This window comes from Camelina sativa, chromosome 9, assembly GCF_030686135.1.
Source record: "Camelina sativa cultivar CO46 ecotype springtype chromosome 9, ASM3068613v1".
NCBI classification, from domain to species: domain Eukaryota; kingdom Viridiplantae; phylum Streptophyta; class Magnoliopsida; order Brassicales; family Brassicaceae; genus Camelina; species Camelina sativa.
Window position 1 is genome coordinate 36,314,831 of NC_141888.1, and position 15,493 is coordinate 36,330,323.

General features: G+C 32.8%; 2 protein-coding genes across 3 annotated transcripts; both read right to left on the bottom strand.

The window, feature by feature from the left end:
* Nucleotides 1-6,380: 6,380 nt before the first annotated feature.
* On the bottom strand, nucleotides 6,381-8,458 carry LOC104713216 (uncharacterized). The gene is made up of 7 exons (XM_010430290.3): nucleotides 8,104-8,458; nucleotides 7,766-7,889; nucleotides 7,289-7,440; nucleotides 7,070-7,179; nucleotides 6,896-6,981; nucleotides 6,689-6,793; nucleotides 6,381-6,583 (listed from the first exon to the last, which is right to left on the bottom strand). Exons 2-7 carry the CDS (start codon nucleotides 7,873-7,875, stop codon nucleotides 6,556-6,558), a joined length of 591 nt encoding a protein of 196 aa, XP_010428592.1. The 5' UTR covers nucleotides 7,876-7,889; nucleotides 8,104-8,458; the 3' UTR covers nucleotides 6,381-6,555.
* Nucleotides 8,459-12,140: 3,682 nt separating this feature from the next.
* On the bottom strand, nucleotides 12,141-15,251 carry LOC104713218 (uncharacterized). 2 transcript variants are annotated; one of them, XM_010430292.3, is made up of 3 exons: nucleotides 14,642-15,251; nucleotides 13,863-13,928; nucleotides 12,141-12,382 (listed from the first exon to the last, which is right to left on the bottom strand). In XM_010430292.3, the coding sequence occupies exons 1-3, from the start codon at nucleotides 15,095-15,097 to the stop codon at nucleotides 12,305-12,307; spliced, it is 600 nt and encodes a 199-aa protein (XP_010428594.1). In that variant the 5' UTR covers nucleotides 15,098-15,251; the 3' UTR covers nucleotides 12,141-12,304. The 2 variants fall into 2 exon arrangements, with proteins under 2 accessions (XP_010428594.1, XP_010428593.1); XM_010430291.3 differs by having other exon boundaries at nucleotides 13,863-13,931; nucleotides 14,642-15,239.
* Nucleotides 15,252-15,493: the final 242 nt, after the last annotated feature.

A 15,493-nucleotide genomic window follows, 5' to 3' on the forward strand; every position in this document is an offset into this window, starting at 1 on the left:
GTACGTGATTACGGGAGATTTAAGTTATAGAAAAGATCCATAACAATAACAGGCACAAGCTACGTTACACGTTCTTCAGATTTACTTCTCTTTTCTTTTTTTCTTTTTTTTCGTTTTTCCTTCTCCAGTGAGATTAAGTAGAGCAAATCACGTCGAGTTATGAGTCAAGTTGTGCCAACTATTTTCTCACAAGTTGGAAAAATTAAGTTGATGTGAGAATGCGGATGCGAGGATGAGATGTGGATAGGTCTTGTAACGTAAATGTGGGTACGTTAAGTTTGACGACGTTTTGACATATCCGATTGGGTTAAAAAGAGCATATAATTTTAATTAGTTGTCACAGGGTTAAATACGTACGGAGAGAGCTATAGATGTAGGGGGTGTAAAAATGGTTTACCCAACTTCTGTCTCCTTTATAAAGTAAAAATTAAAATATATATCGACGGTTGCATGTTCCCATGATATGAATATGGGATTTTTATTAGTTATGCCATTTTTGTTCAAAAATTTCTCCCAAATGCCACTTTTTTCTTTTGTCGCCAAAAATGCCATTTTTGTGGAGTAAGCATAAATTGAAAAGACAAAAATGCCCTCTCATTTAGAAAGAAGGATGTTCTTGCATTAAATATGGCCAACATTGAATTCCTCCTGCATTAATTGTGTTAAAAGATTATTTCTATTAATTATGCAGATGTTCGGGAGAGTGTGTCTCATGGGTGAATGGACATGTTCAGATATTGGGATGGGGAAGTTTTCTGTCCGTCATGAGCAAATGGCAAGATTTTTGTCAATCGACAAAGATACAACGTTTGTGGGGTTGGAGGCTAAAATTGCAGAGGTTTTGGGTGTCAAAGAAGAGGAAAACAACATGGAGTTAAGCTTTTGGCACCCAGGAGACATGATTGTCTTTACACAAGGTAAGATGCCCCCAGTTTCAGTAGACAGTGATGTTGAGTTTCAACAGTTTAAAGTGAAGAATGAAGAGTGTGGTGGACTGTATTTGTATGTTTCACTGAAGAAGAAGAAAACATCGACCATCGAGGAAGGACATAATATTGTGTCCACCGATACTGAAAGAAACACGACTGGGATGTTGGTAGACACAGATGGACAAGACGATTTGTCATATGGTGGAGATCATTTCTTGTCTACTGACTGTGGACATAATGGGGAAGCGAATGGGTTGTCTACCCTAGCAGTTGATAACAATGTCTATCGGTTTTATTATGTCTATCGGAATTGTAATGTCTATTGACTTTGTAATGTCTATCGGTTTTATTATGTCTATCATGATTGTAAGTTCCTCGATTTTATTTATATTGACTTTGTTTCGTTTTTTTGGTCGATCCTAACTATAATGTCTATCGGATTAGAATGTCTACCACCATTAAATTGTGTAAAGAATGTCTATCGGATTAGAATGTCTACCACCATTAACTTGTGTAAATTGGCTATGGTCATATTGTAATAGAGAGATGACAATAAGATAGACAAAAAACACTACATTAGTTGTACAACCATATTAAAAGGTAGACACAAAAAACATGAATACATGTCCATCGAGTAGGATAGTGGTAGAAGAAAGGATAGACAAAAACAGCATAAATACAATTTCCACCGCATAGGACAAACATACGCTTGGCGGTGGACAAAAAACAACAGAAATACATGTCTACCACATGGGATGGACCAACTAGGAAAGATGATACGTCTATCAGTATCCAAATTTCATAATGCAAAACCCAAGTGCAAGAAGAAGAACTAGGAGGCTAATAAAAGTGTACAATACGCCTACTGTGTGACTTATGGCTGGTCCATCAGAGAGTGGACATCTACCTTGTTTGTCTGATCTGGTCCACCATGGCATCATCATTGTCAGTGAGTTCCCCAACAACATTACTATAGTAACGAGAAATGAATATGTTAGTTAATCGATAGACAAATGGGTTTTGAATAACAATTTTCACAATCAACAATGGATGACCAAACATATATGAATATGTAAATGGGGACATGGTTGCGATGGACATGAATCATGCCTATTTAGTCTATTACACCCAAAACGAAGACATAAATAGGCATAAATGGGGGTGGACATACCTTGGCTGTTGTAACTGGTCCACCTGATGTATTACAGCTTTTGTGCTTTCATGGTCAACAGACCTGCATTAGGGACAAACTTGTCAACAGTGGACACCTACTGCATCCATTGAATGTTGAAACTGAGGAAACTACAGTTCAACAGACCTTGACTGCTGAAACTTGTCCTGCGGAGGGAGAACATACCCAGTTCCTGTGTGGTCATCAGACCTGCATTGGAGACATAATAATGGGGAAAATAAATATTTCCTGTATTGAATTTGGTATATTAAGACATAATAATGAGCGATATAAATAAATTCGGTGGACAAGTACATGGGGTTAATATTGTGGTCCATCTACTGAGATAACCTACACAGTGGACAAATATATATGTTAGACATGGAAAAGTAAATATAATCAAATTTATTTGAAGAAAATTAATGGTAGACAAGAACCTCTCCTGGTGGATGTCGTCCACCTCCCCAGATAACATGCACAGCAGGTAACTTGTAAGTTACCAAAGACGGAGTGACCAAAAAAGTAATGGTAGACCAAAACCTTTCCTGAAGGATGTCTATCAGACAATAAGTGTTCTATCGTCATATAAAAAATATAGCATGGACAAAAATTTCAGATCTTGTAACTGGTCTATCGAGAAAAAGTAGTCTATCAAATAACATTTGGTCTATCCTCATATAAAAAAAACTGGATGGACAAAGATTTTGGAACTATTAACTGGTCTATCAGATCGGTTTCCATGGTCTGTTTAACAACTATTTTCGTTAGAAACAGATAAAATTCCTAACACGGAAGACGATTTAAGCAGCTTTGAAGCTAGTTCAAAACAAATAAACTAATTCACCTGGGAGACGGCCCTTGGCTTTCCCTCACTTAGAATCTCCGCATCTGACTCTACACTGAAATGAGAAAGACAAAAGGATAGGGCTTTCGGATTTCTTCGAAAAACATAAAAGAACGCGAAGAAGAAGAAGAAACAAAGAAGTCGGACGGACTGTTCAGGCGGATGTGCGGCGAAGAAGAAGAAACAAAGAAGAAGATGATAAGACAAGAGAGAGAAGAAGAAACGAAGATTTCTGAGAAGAAAAGAAGAAACGATTTGCAGTTTACGATGCAATTAAATGGTTTTACAATTATATTTTAATTAAAATTCTTTAATTTGAGAGATAGATTGATGAAGGATATAAGGGTCTTCATACAATGTGTGTGTGGCAGGCGGGAGAAAAAGATATTAAAAATGGCATTTCATAAAATCTTTGTTACTGTTCATGGCAGAATCAACAATTTTCTCGATGAATTGATGTATAAGGATTCATAAGTCGGTGTGAAATAAAGTACTTTTATTTTATTTTAGTTGAGATAACACTTGGAAAAAATATATAAGTAGCCCGTTTAATAAGATTGACAAAAAACACACGACAACAATCCGGACAAATTTAACACGCTGTTTTGTTACATTGAGGGCAATGAGTGAGAACTGTCTCGTCGTTTGAGCAAAGAGGAAAGAAACAATGCTTGTGAAAAACATGACGACAACTTAGCGCAATGCTATTACCGTGGGTCATGTCCTGATGATGACACAAGGTACATTCTACGATGTCAATCGGAACGGTGCATTCTCGGATGTCATTGTCAACTGGTGTGCCGCGTCGTCCTGGAGGATGCCGACGCCATCCAGCATCTTCACTCATAATGGAGAGGTCGCCGAAAGCTTCAACAGCGGTGAGCTCAAACACTTGTGGTGCTCTTCCTTGTGACCAGAGACCCTGAGACTCAACATATTGGCAGATATGCTCCGCTAGATTCTCCGAATTCCAATCTGGGTATTGATTCCTATACTCTCGGATATCGTCGTCGTCGTCAGCATTATCTGTATTCGCAAGACTTGTCATAATAGCATCATAGAGATCTGCCCTAGAACCAGGTATCTCAAATCTTATTCGAGTATTGCCCGTTATTTTCTTCACTTCCCTCTGCCTCATTAGAGAGTCCGGGCCTATGATCGGGTCTCTACAAAACACCACCTTTCAAAACGAAGCGGGTAAAACTCCACAATCTTGGTATGCTCCATGGTATGCGCCATCCACTCGTCCTCATTGATGTTGGTATCATCATCGCAGCGGCGGTCCATGTTGATCCGTTGATGTTAGAGCAGTAATCTCAGTGTAAACCGAGAGCCGAAAATCGAAAGATTAGAGAGGAGATATGATCGGGAGTGAGAGAGAGAGGTTGGTTTGGATCTCGAAATCGATTAGGGTTTCGAATGAGAAGTGTGAGAGGATAATATATATATATATAGAGAGAGTCTAGGGTTAGGTTGAAAGCTCCTCTATAACGGGCTTCTTTTTTAATGGGTCCTAACTTTTTTTTCGTTTTTGCAAAATCTTAGTCCAGTTCTTCCCGGCTGTGTTGTTTACACTGTACTTACTTTGGTCCATTTACTTTGTACTTACCTAAGTCAAAAACAAGCGGCAAGATCATAGGCATTGTATCTCCATGGCAGGGTTGGGCCCGACGCTGCGAGTGACTATGCATACACTGCCGCATCCGCCGCACCTGCACTCGTACCTTCGAGGGTCTACATCCCAATGCACTGTGGCAACGTGATCCACAGTCTGGCCCTGAGGAATGACCCGAGTGGTAGTTCTCTGATAAAGGCAGTCCGAAAGCACAAGAACCTTCACCTCCGGATCACACAAACACTGGTAATGGAAGCCTACTCTCCAGAGAGTCTAGATGAATCCCAAGAACGACAATGAATTAGCAGCTCCTCTAAATCAAATCAAATCAAATCAAATCAAATTAGAAAAATTGAACTGGGATCCATAAGAAATAAATCAAATCAAAGCAGAGACTGAGACTAACCCTTGTCTACAAGTTAAATCCACTGGTAGGGTTTGCAACCTGCCCTTGTAGCGAGCCTGACTGCCGCGTCTGCATTGGTACCGGATGAGGACATTCAAATCATCCCACGATGCGTTCACTTCAGGGATTAAGTCTGGGTTGTGAGGTTGAAGGCGGAGGAAAATCTGTCCGAATCTACGAGCACGAACATGCACGGTCATGGGAAGACAGGTGCATTTAAAAATCACTGTCACCATATATCCCATCGATGTGAGGTGCACAAACGACAGAGAATGATGAGCTGGTGGTACAGCCTTAGCCGATGATGTGGTAGCGGAAGCATCAGCATCATCAGCATCTTCAGCCCTCTATTCATCATCGTCATCTTCAACTTCCTCTTCAGAAAATGATGCTGACGGTGCATAATTAGAACGCTGACGAGTTATTATAATTATGGAAATTACCTTGACAAAATTAATATTATCTTCTCAACCAAATATTATTATTTGGATAAAACTTTTTTAAAATATCTTCTAAGTCATGAAATCAATAATTTTATAAATATATTGCATAATTAAGTTCAATGAATATTTATAATTATTACATCAATGATTTTTTAAAACAAAATAATATTATTTGGATAAAACAATTACAAAAAAACTTTTCTTAACACACTAAATCAATGATTTATCAACCTATTGCATAATTAATTACAAAAACATTTCTTAATCAAAACACATAGTCAATAATTTTTTTTTTGTCAACAACTTTATTTAATCAGCTTAAATAAGCCAATGTGAAGGAACATTGTTTACATACCGCTTTTGTTAATAATTTCTGATACTTTTGATACCATTTATCAACTAATTAAGAAATATTCTTTTGATTTTTCTTTAAAAATCATTGATGTAATAACTAATAAGAGTGGTAATTAAGAAATATTTTTTGAAATCAATTATGCAATATGTTTAAAAAATCATCGATTAATTTTTAAAAATACTTTGTGAATTTTTTTGCAAATAACGTTATTTAGTTTTAAAATATTTATTTTGTTAAGGTCTCAAAAGCCGATTAATAACATCATTTTAGAGAAAAAATGGTAAAACCGTAATCGGGGATAATGGAAGACGGCACCTCTCACACTTGAAAGCCAACGTAATATAAACGTTCTTAACATGTTAATTACAGTAGGAGATCTAGGTATACGAGCAGCCGCAATATTCTCAAAACATAATTCTGTTTCTCATAATAATAATCTTAGCTTATGTATATTAATTATGATGATTTTAACTATATATACAGGATAAACTAATAATTGTTAGAACCGGAACCGGAAGTAGCAAAGCTTGAACATCACAGCTGCTCCTTGGAAGTCAAGAGCTTGTTATAATAACTTACAAGCCCATATCATGGTTTCATAAATTACTGTCATAACATTTTGATTAAAACGAACATTCATATTCATAAATGAAAGGTTGAACAAAAGGACATTAGCTTAATGATAAATAAGTGCATTAACATCATAGGATTTTGATACAACAAAAATTCAGCATCGCTGCTTCTCTTCATTTCAAGCTTTCTACTCTTCTGTGTTGTATTTTCATATTTCCTTCAGGCCAGTTTCCTCCTTTTATGATCCCTGACAAAAAAAAAAAAAAAAAAAAAAAAAAAAAGAGTTTTCTTATTAACGATGATGACGAGAGAGTTTCAGTTAACTAAAGGGAGTGTATAGATTTAACTATACCTATCTGTATGCAAAGCTTCTTCAGAGTGCTTTTCGAGCCACTTAACGCATCCTGTGTTTTCCGGAATTAGAGATCCAGCTATATGCATTACCTCTTCATCAAAACTGCAGAATCATTTCGAATTCAAAATTACCTAGGATTCAATATCACAACTTTGATTTGAAAAAATCAGTAGAACAGAGAAACTAAAACTTTGTTTATTATACCTTTGGACTTGAAGGCGTAACATGGTTCCAAGCTTTAGTACATGCCGTTTATGCGATCTGCTCACAAAAGAACCTTCACCATCTCTCTGAACATAGCAAATGGTATAATCAGTTTTAACAAGTTGGATGAAAGGAATAAGTACACTCAAAACCTGTAAAATCAGTTATACATACCACTCTATACTTGAACTCTTCACGGATGTCAACATCCGTTACAACTGCAGCAGAGAAACCAAGAACAATAAGATGGATTGACTCTGCAGAAATCTTCACAATCTCCCCTTCTGCATAAGAAAACAATTAAAGATATTAACCAACCATTATTGCTTCAAAGTTCAAACACATTAGATCAACAAAAGTAAGGATGCAAAAAGTTTGAATGAGATTCTTTACCTACAAGACTATTGGGCTTAGGATCAAAAAGGAGTAATCTAGTGTTAACTCTGACACCAAAGTAGGGATGAAGTCCCGAAAGGATTTTAGCTTGTTTGCTTTTCACACTAGCATCATAAGCCAATAGCACACCATCAAAGCTTTCATTATACCTTCAGAACAAACATTGAAACACAAATTTTATCAGAACAAAAAAAATAACAAAGTACCATCAACAACAAACATTGCATCAAGAAAGCAAATTCAATCAAACGCTCTTATCAAGAATGAAACTAATCTCACCAAGAAACAAAAAAAGATGTGCTAAAAACCTAAAGTAACGAATTTGGTTCTTTCCAACATGTAAAATGAATCAATTAGCAACAACAGTAAGTAATGAACCTACAAAGTTGAGAATCACAACCTAAAAACCCAAAATTTAATCTAAAAGATGAAAACTTTAAGAAACTAAAAAGGTGAGAAGTAAAGAGAACGAACTGGAAAAGAAGAGAACTGAGCTCGCGACAAATAGCTTGGAAAACGTTTCTGCTCTTCGAAGGATGAATGTAAACCATCAACTCTGCTTCTGATAGCTTTAACCCCTCCATTGAAGATCCAATACCTGTTGATTTTTTTTATATATATTTGCTTTCAGTTCTCAGAATTTATAAAAATCAAATCTTTATACAGCAGCAGGAACAAATTTCAAAGAAGGCGGTTTTTTTTGAGCTCGGTACTAAGATGAGATTAGGCTTTCAACGAAACTAAACTAAAAACTAAGACTTGATGAAACGTTAAGCTCAATGAAATCGAATTTAACAACACAGAAATTGAACCTGAGAGAGACGGAACTGTAAACCGGGATACTGCCGACAATTTGTAATTCTGAGCAGAGCAGAGGCGAAACGATACACTGAAGAAGAAGAAGAAGAAGAAGAAGAAGCCTTCGTCTCGTCGTCTAAAGGGGAGGGATGCTCTAGGGTTTTTTGCTTTTAGTTTCACGCCGGCCGCGAGACAACAAAAAGGGTTTATGTTCAAAACCCAAATAAAAACCGAAACCCAGTTCGTTGATTTAACCTGAATTTTCCGGTTTAAAATTCTAACCGGACTTTTTCATACCATTTTGCAATTTTCCAGAAAAATATGCTGCCAAAGAAAAATACTACTAGTAAATATAAAAAGATAATGTGTAACTAATATTAAGTTGAAGTTGAGCAAAAAAAAAAAAACTATTTTTTGGGTTCCAATTTTCCCTTTCGTTCTAACGGTCTGTTAACGGTGTGAACAACGCTGTTACTTTTTTTGAAACAATTATTAACTTATTAATATATTTATCAGAAAAGTACATGAACTTTTTTCTAATTGCCACAAACATACACATATTTACATTTCATATTTCCTTTCTGTCCGTTCTCTTGAACCATATTTAGTTTTCACTATTTTTATAAAACAATTTTTTTAGGGAGATTTGCTACAATAATCTACAATTTATTAGAAACAACTAAAATAACCTATCAAGATTTTAAAATATTTGTATAGCATATTTTTACCATATTACCCTTGCATATATTACTCATTTTTCTTCTTAACTACATAAATATTGTAAAAATCACATATACAATACTAAATATTCAGAAAATTATTTAAAAACAAAATTTTAAAAAGGAAATAATGGAAAAACGAAAATTAATAAAGGAAATCATTTAATAAGGAACTCAAATGAAAAATGAAATATTTTTTAAATAAAAATCTTCAAAAAGTTTTAGTAATTTTTTATAGACTTCAAAAATATAATTTAACAGATTTATAGGTCTGCATAGTTCTATAAACTTTGGTTAAGTCTTCGTATTTTTGGTAGACTTCAAAAATATATTAGTTAGACTTATAATTACTCTGCGAAGAATCATAGACTTTAGTAAAGTCTTCGGATTTTTGGTAGACTTCAAAAATATATTAAGCAGACTTATAGTTATTCTGCGGAGATTCATATATTTCGATAAAGTCTTCACATTTTTGGTAGACTTCAAAAATATATTAAGCAGATTTATAGCTAGTCTACGGAGTAATCTAGACTTTAGTTAAGTCTTCGCATTTTTATTAGACTTCAAAAATATATTAAGCAGATTTATAGCTAGTCTACGGAGTAATCTAGACTTTAGTTAAGTCTTCGCATTTTTATTAGATTTCAAAAATATATTAAGTAAACTTATAGCTAATCTGCGAAGTAAATCTAGATTTTTGTTAAGTCTTCGTATTTTTGGTAGACTTCAAAAATATATTAAGTAGACTTATAGCTAATCTGCGAAGTAAATCTAGACTTTTGTTAAGTCTTCGTATTTTCGGTAGACTTCAAAAATATATTTTGTTGACTTATAGCTAATCTGTGGAGTAAATCTAGACTTTTGTTAAGTCTTCGTATTTTTGGTAGACTTCAATAATATATCAAGCAGACTTATAGCTCTGCGAAGTTCTATAGACTTTTGGTTAAATCTTCGTATTTTCGGTAAACTTTAAAATTATATTAAGCAGACTTATAGATAGTCTGCGGAGTAATCTAGACTTTAATTAAGTCTTCGCATTTTCAGTAGACTTCAAAAATATATTAAGTAAACTTATAGCTAATCTGCAGAGTAAATCTAGATTTTTGTTAATTCTTCATATTTTCGGTAGACTTCAAAAATATAATTCAACCCAGAAATTCAATAAACTTGAACAACTAAAACTAATCAAAAAGAAAAAGACGTAAGAGATCTTATATTGTGGAGAATGAAAATAGTCGATTCAAGGTTAATTCTATTATATTAGGTTTAAAACAATTAATATATTTCCATAAATATTTAGATATTGAAATTTAATTTTAATAATTTTATGAACCATATATATTTGTCATTTGAAAAAAAAAAGGTAAAGGACATTTTTGGTATTATGAAAATTATTACACAAAAAGTGAGTTAGTCTGACAAAAAAAATAAAAAGAGGTTAGCCTGGCTAATCATTAAAAAAAGTGGGTTACCATGGGTAATTCTCTCTTTTTTTTTAACACTTAAAAACTTTTATTGATGATTAAGTGTAGTCATGATACAGAACAGAGTTTAGAAATCTAGGACTGTAAAAAATGATAGGAGTATTTGATGATCGAGATGATTTTGCTAGTGTATCTGCGCATTTGTTGTTGTTCCTCGAGGTCCATCCAAATTTTACTATCTCAAACTTCTTTATCCAAGATTGGATATTCCAACATCCAGTTGTGTATTGCAAAGTTTAAAGTCTTTCCCTGTAGGATTGCCGTAGCTTCTTTGTTGTTTCCTTCCATATGAATCTTTGTGTAGCCTTTTGCTGAAGCATGTTGCCGTAGCATGTTGCATATATGGCTGTTTGGAGTTCACTTTCTAAAGGCGAGTTAGTGCATTGTCCTTCAGCTTGGCCTGAACTTTCATAAAAACCATTAGCATCTCTAAAGAGCCAACCAGATTGTGCTTTGATTGTGGTGTTCAAGAAAGATCCATCATAATTGCATTTTATCCATCCTCGATTAGGTTTTGACCAGTGAGTCCTTGTTGGAGGTGGTGTATTGGAAACTGCCTGAAATGAGTGAAAATTGTTTGCAACAGCCATGGCATCGAGCCATTCCTTTGCATCTCTTTGTGCTTGTCGTACACATATGTTCCAAGGTATGTGTTTTTGTTGATATACTAAGATATTCCTACATTTCCAAATTCTCCATAAAGTCCAAAAAGGAACTTGTTTGGTAATATCATCCATATTGTGTATCTTCGTCATTGAGAGCAGTTCTTGTATCTTATCAGTTACAGAGATAGATGAATCCAAGAGCTTGTTGTTTTTTATAAAACAAAATTTATAAATATATAAAATACACAATTAAATAGTACATTTCCCAATTAGAACAAATTTACACAGTATTTGTCAAAAAATTTAGCGTTGAGTTGGTTTGATTAAGTTAGCTTTAACTTCGATTTGTTATTATAATTATTTCAACAATATTTATTTATTTATTTTAGTTTAAGATAACACTAGGGTAAAAATTGAATCTTATTTAATTGTGTGTTAATGAGAAAAATAACATAAAAACAACAAGTGAAAAATATTACATTTGGCTCTCAGTCTCTCACACATTCATTCTCTCTCTATAATAACCTCTTGGTTCGAGAGTTTGTATATATATTCTTCTCTCTATAAATTGCTAGCCTAAAATAATATCTTCGTCCCAAAACTTATAAATGTTGAAGCAAAAAAAAAAAATGAAACAAAAATTAATTTAATCAAACCTACACAGTGCTAAAAAAATTCAACTAATCAGAGCAAATTAACACTAAAACAACTAGCTTTGATTATCCTAAAAATTACTTCAAATCAATCAAAATCCAACAAAATCAAAGTTAAAGCTAGTTTAATTAAATCAACACAACGCCAAAATAATCTAACTATGTATTTTTGTTTTAATTGGGAAATCGACTAGTCTAATTGTGTAATTTTGTTTATAGATTTAAATATCTTAAAATTAGTAAAGATAAAGAGGAAACTTTGAGTTCTGGCTAAAAATTGTTAATAAAAAATAAAAAATGTTGACATGTATATTTTCTGGCAATGATAAAAAATTTTAATGTATTTTTTTATAAATATTATAAAGTTGGGTTTTTTTTTCCAGGAATTGTGTCAAAAAAATAACAGCGTCGTTCATCCTGTTACGGCAAATGGGGATATCATAACAAAAAACAGATCGTGCTACCAATTCTTGGTTATAAGGAGAATGTTCTACAATGTGTTGAATCTTTGTTATTGGAAGCTACCAATTATGTGAAATAATGCAGGGTTTAAGAACAAAATAAGCAAAAAAAAAGAGAGACAGAAACGCTTAGAAATATGCCATAGAATTTCCAATGGAGCCATCCACTCTAGAACCCATGAGAGATCGCCAAAAATTAACGCATTACATTCGCATTTGATCTCTTAGTCTGCCAATTGAAACTTATAGTATATATCCAAAGAAAATGCAACAATGATGTAGAAAATGAGTTGTTACATAATAGTGCATACAGAAATGGCGGTTCCAACAGTAAATCCGACCTCCATTGCTTTCAGCGCACCCGACCATCCCTGCAACCACACATCCAAAATCTCATATTATATCCTCAAAAAAATGTTTGGAGTATTTTCAAAAATACATTTTTCAAAAATATCCTCTTATGTTGTTTATTTTCAAAAATACCATTTTCTATGTACAAAATGACTAAATTCTAAGCTCTAAATTGCAAATACTAAATTATACCTCCTCAAAACTATACCCTAAATATAAAATAGAAAATTCAAACCTATAAATAAAATTCTAAAAATTAATTTAACATATTGTAAATTTTTTAAAGAAGATAAAAATGAAAATGTTCAAAAGAAATATCTCGAAAAAGGCAATTCTTACAAATTCTCAATATGGTTCCTCGTATCTTGTCACTATTAATACAATTATTGATTTAGTATATTCTACATATTTGTTTAGTCAACCCCATATTCACCACTTTTGTATCTACATCCCTTATATAATAAAACGAAAGTACATAACTTTTTTGTACACTATATAATTTTTATAAGTTAGTTATAAAATTGCGAAAAAAAAAAAAAAAAGTTAGTTATAAAATAGGTTATATATTAAATATAAGTTGGTTAAAAAGAGATTATAGATTAATTGGTCAATCTATATAAATGCACTTAAGAATATCCCAAAGAATCTTATTAAAAAGAATATTCCAATGCTTTATACAATTTCCAGTTTTATCTTTAATATTCCATGTATTGTTACAAAATATATATTGTTAGGCATAAATATATATTGTTAGGTGTAAAAAAGAATAAAATATTGGCAATTTATCACTTTTAATTCTGATTTCTGATATTGAAAATAAAATTTTACCTAAGCACGAGTCATATTAAAAAACTTTCACCAAACATGTTCAAAAATTAAAATAAAAACAAACAACAAACATAACCATTTCTCATACATAAAATTACAAAATTATCATTATAAAACTTACAAAATATGTGTTTTTTTCAAGTCATCATATTTAACATATGATTTTATTGCATAATGTTTTATCCAAAAAAAACTTTTAAAAACAATTATATAAATTATATTTTATTCTAAAATTATAATATAAATAAAAGGAATTTCAACCGATGCTCTAGCACGAGTCCTAATCTAGATTTTAATATAAAATGAAAGCTAACTTTCTTACAATGCAATTGAATTTAACACATGCATGTTTCTTCGGTAAAACTTTTTATTAATGCAATAAGATTTAACAATATATTTAATACATGTAATTATAATCAATAAATCAAAACGAAGTGATCATTTGATGCCTTCCTTATTAATTTGTATTAATTAATATTAAGTTATCAAAACAATTTTTACCATGGATAATTTTTTTCTCTAAACTTTTACATATTAAAAAGATATCAAACTAAAATAAAATATTTTCACTTCTACGAATAAAGTACTTAGAAATAGCCAATAATAAAAAAATGTCTACCGATCTATGAAAAAAATATATTTTTAAAAAAAGTAGATGTCAAAATTGCTTACAATCCCAGATTCTTCTTCAGACTGGTTTTCATCATCAGGCGGCTGTTGTGGCGACTGCGGTGGCGGCTGCTGCAAAATTTAGAATATACCAACAATACTTAGCTTGTTTTGTATGAACCCTTGTATAGTTTATGCAATTAAGATAAAAAAAAATTTCCTAACGATGGTAAATTTATATGTTTATATTCAATAATGGTAGATACATATGTTACATACAACAACTTTCTAACAAAAACGCCGGTTACAAATTAATGTCATAAAAGTCTACGATCATAAAACAAATATACATAGTCAAAACAGATTACCTTTTGGAGAAATAAAACAAACTTATCACTAATTTCATTTTTTATTTTAGTTTAAGGCTTTTATAAATGAAATCCAGATCCTTAACTGTGGAAAATATCTGAATCACAAACCAAAAGGGACATGTAATTAATCCCAAGTCAGAAAAAAAAAATTAAGGTCAAATTTTCTGGGTTTATAAATAAGGTCAAACCAACCTTGGAGTTATTTTTCAATTTTATTAATGTTTGGTTGAAAAAAAAAAAAAAAAATCTGAGTTAGGTTTTTCAAAAAACACAGATTTTTTTTTTTGTTTTTTGATCAAAAAAATAAAATCCTTATTAGATTTAAATCCGTTCTTCATCGAATAATCGTTTTGACGTGTCGTCTCTCCCTGTTTCGTTTCTTTCATTGCACCATCTCTCTTCATTTACATAATGATATTTCTAAAACTAAAAAATCTAAATAAAAAGAAACAATTAATAAAGACAGCGTACCAGAGGATCGTTACGCTTAGCTCGTAATAAAACATTACTATCCAAGAAGAGACGATGCGGATGGCTATAAGCTTGCCGCTTATAACACTTGACGCAGAGATCAAACGTGTCGTCGCCACATTTCGATTCAAAGCACGTTACACACGTGAAGTATAAACCACTCAGAGCATGGAGGCACACGTCGCAGCAAACGGTATGCGTCCGAGCCACATAGTAAAGGGTCAAGACCTCCGCGAAGTCGAGCTGACCGTCCCCATTTTGGTCAAGCGTCGGAAACATCTCGGGATGGAAGCTAGCTAAACCGGCGGTTTTACCCAAGAAGTCGGTATACTCACGAAGGCTGACACGGCCGTTACCGTCAACGTCCATTGCCCGGAAAAACTGACGTGCCAAATTCTTTTGTTCCTCGGTGCCGTTGTTGTAATAAGCAACCGCCGCTTCCCTGAGCTCTTCCATTATTGATGAGATTGTTGAGAGGGATAAGTGAATGGAGAATATGTGAATGGATTATATATATGTGAATGGAGAATATCTTGTTTAAGGTAGATGCATGTGTGTGGATGTTATGAAGAGGAGACTTGCTTAAGTCGAAATGGTCAATGACTTTGACAAAATGAAAAAATATGTTTTTTAAAAAAAATTTATTTTAGAGGAAAAGGCTTTTTCTTTGTCAACCAAATATTAAATTAGAAGATAACTCTAATGTTAAGCAAAGTTATATACATCTACATAATTATATACATCAACCCAGACTTTTAAAGATAATAATACATCAATTCTTGTATTCATATAACAACACAAACTTAACAAAGAGATAACTTCCATTAAATTTTATTTTTATTCAAAATAACT

What these genes read in the sequence shown, in the direction of transcription:
- LOC104713216 (XM_010430290.3), bottom strand. Translation starts at nt 7,875, where the DNA reads ATGGAGGGGTTAAAGCTATCAGAAGCAGAGTTGATGGTTTACATTCAT. An exon ending in AAGAGTTCAAGTATAGAGTG is followed by an intron (nt 6,982 to 7,069) that starts GTATGTATAACT and finishes TGCTATGTTCAG; the next exon opens with AGAGATGGTGAAGGTTCTTT. An exon ending in GAAGCTTTGCATACAGATAG is followed by an intron (nt 6,584 to 6,688) that starts GTATAGTTAAAT and finishes TTTTTTTGTCAG; the next exon opens with GGATCATAAAAGGAGGAAAC.
- LOC104713218 (XM_010430291.3), bottom strand. Translation starts at nt 15,097, where the DNA reads ATGGAAGAGCTCAGGGAAGCGGCGGTTGCTTATTACAACAACGGCACC. An exon ending in CTAAGCGTAACGATCCTCTG is followed by an intron (nt 13,932 to 14,641) that starts GTACGCTGTCTT and finishes TAAATTTTGCAG; the next exon opens with CAGCCGCCACCGCAGTCGCC. An exon ending in CTGAAGAAGAATCTGGGATT is followed by an intron (nt 12,383 to 13,862) that starts GTAAGCAATTTT and finishes GTGTGGTTGCAG; the next exon opens with GGATGGTCGGGTGCGCTGAA.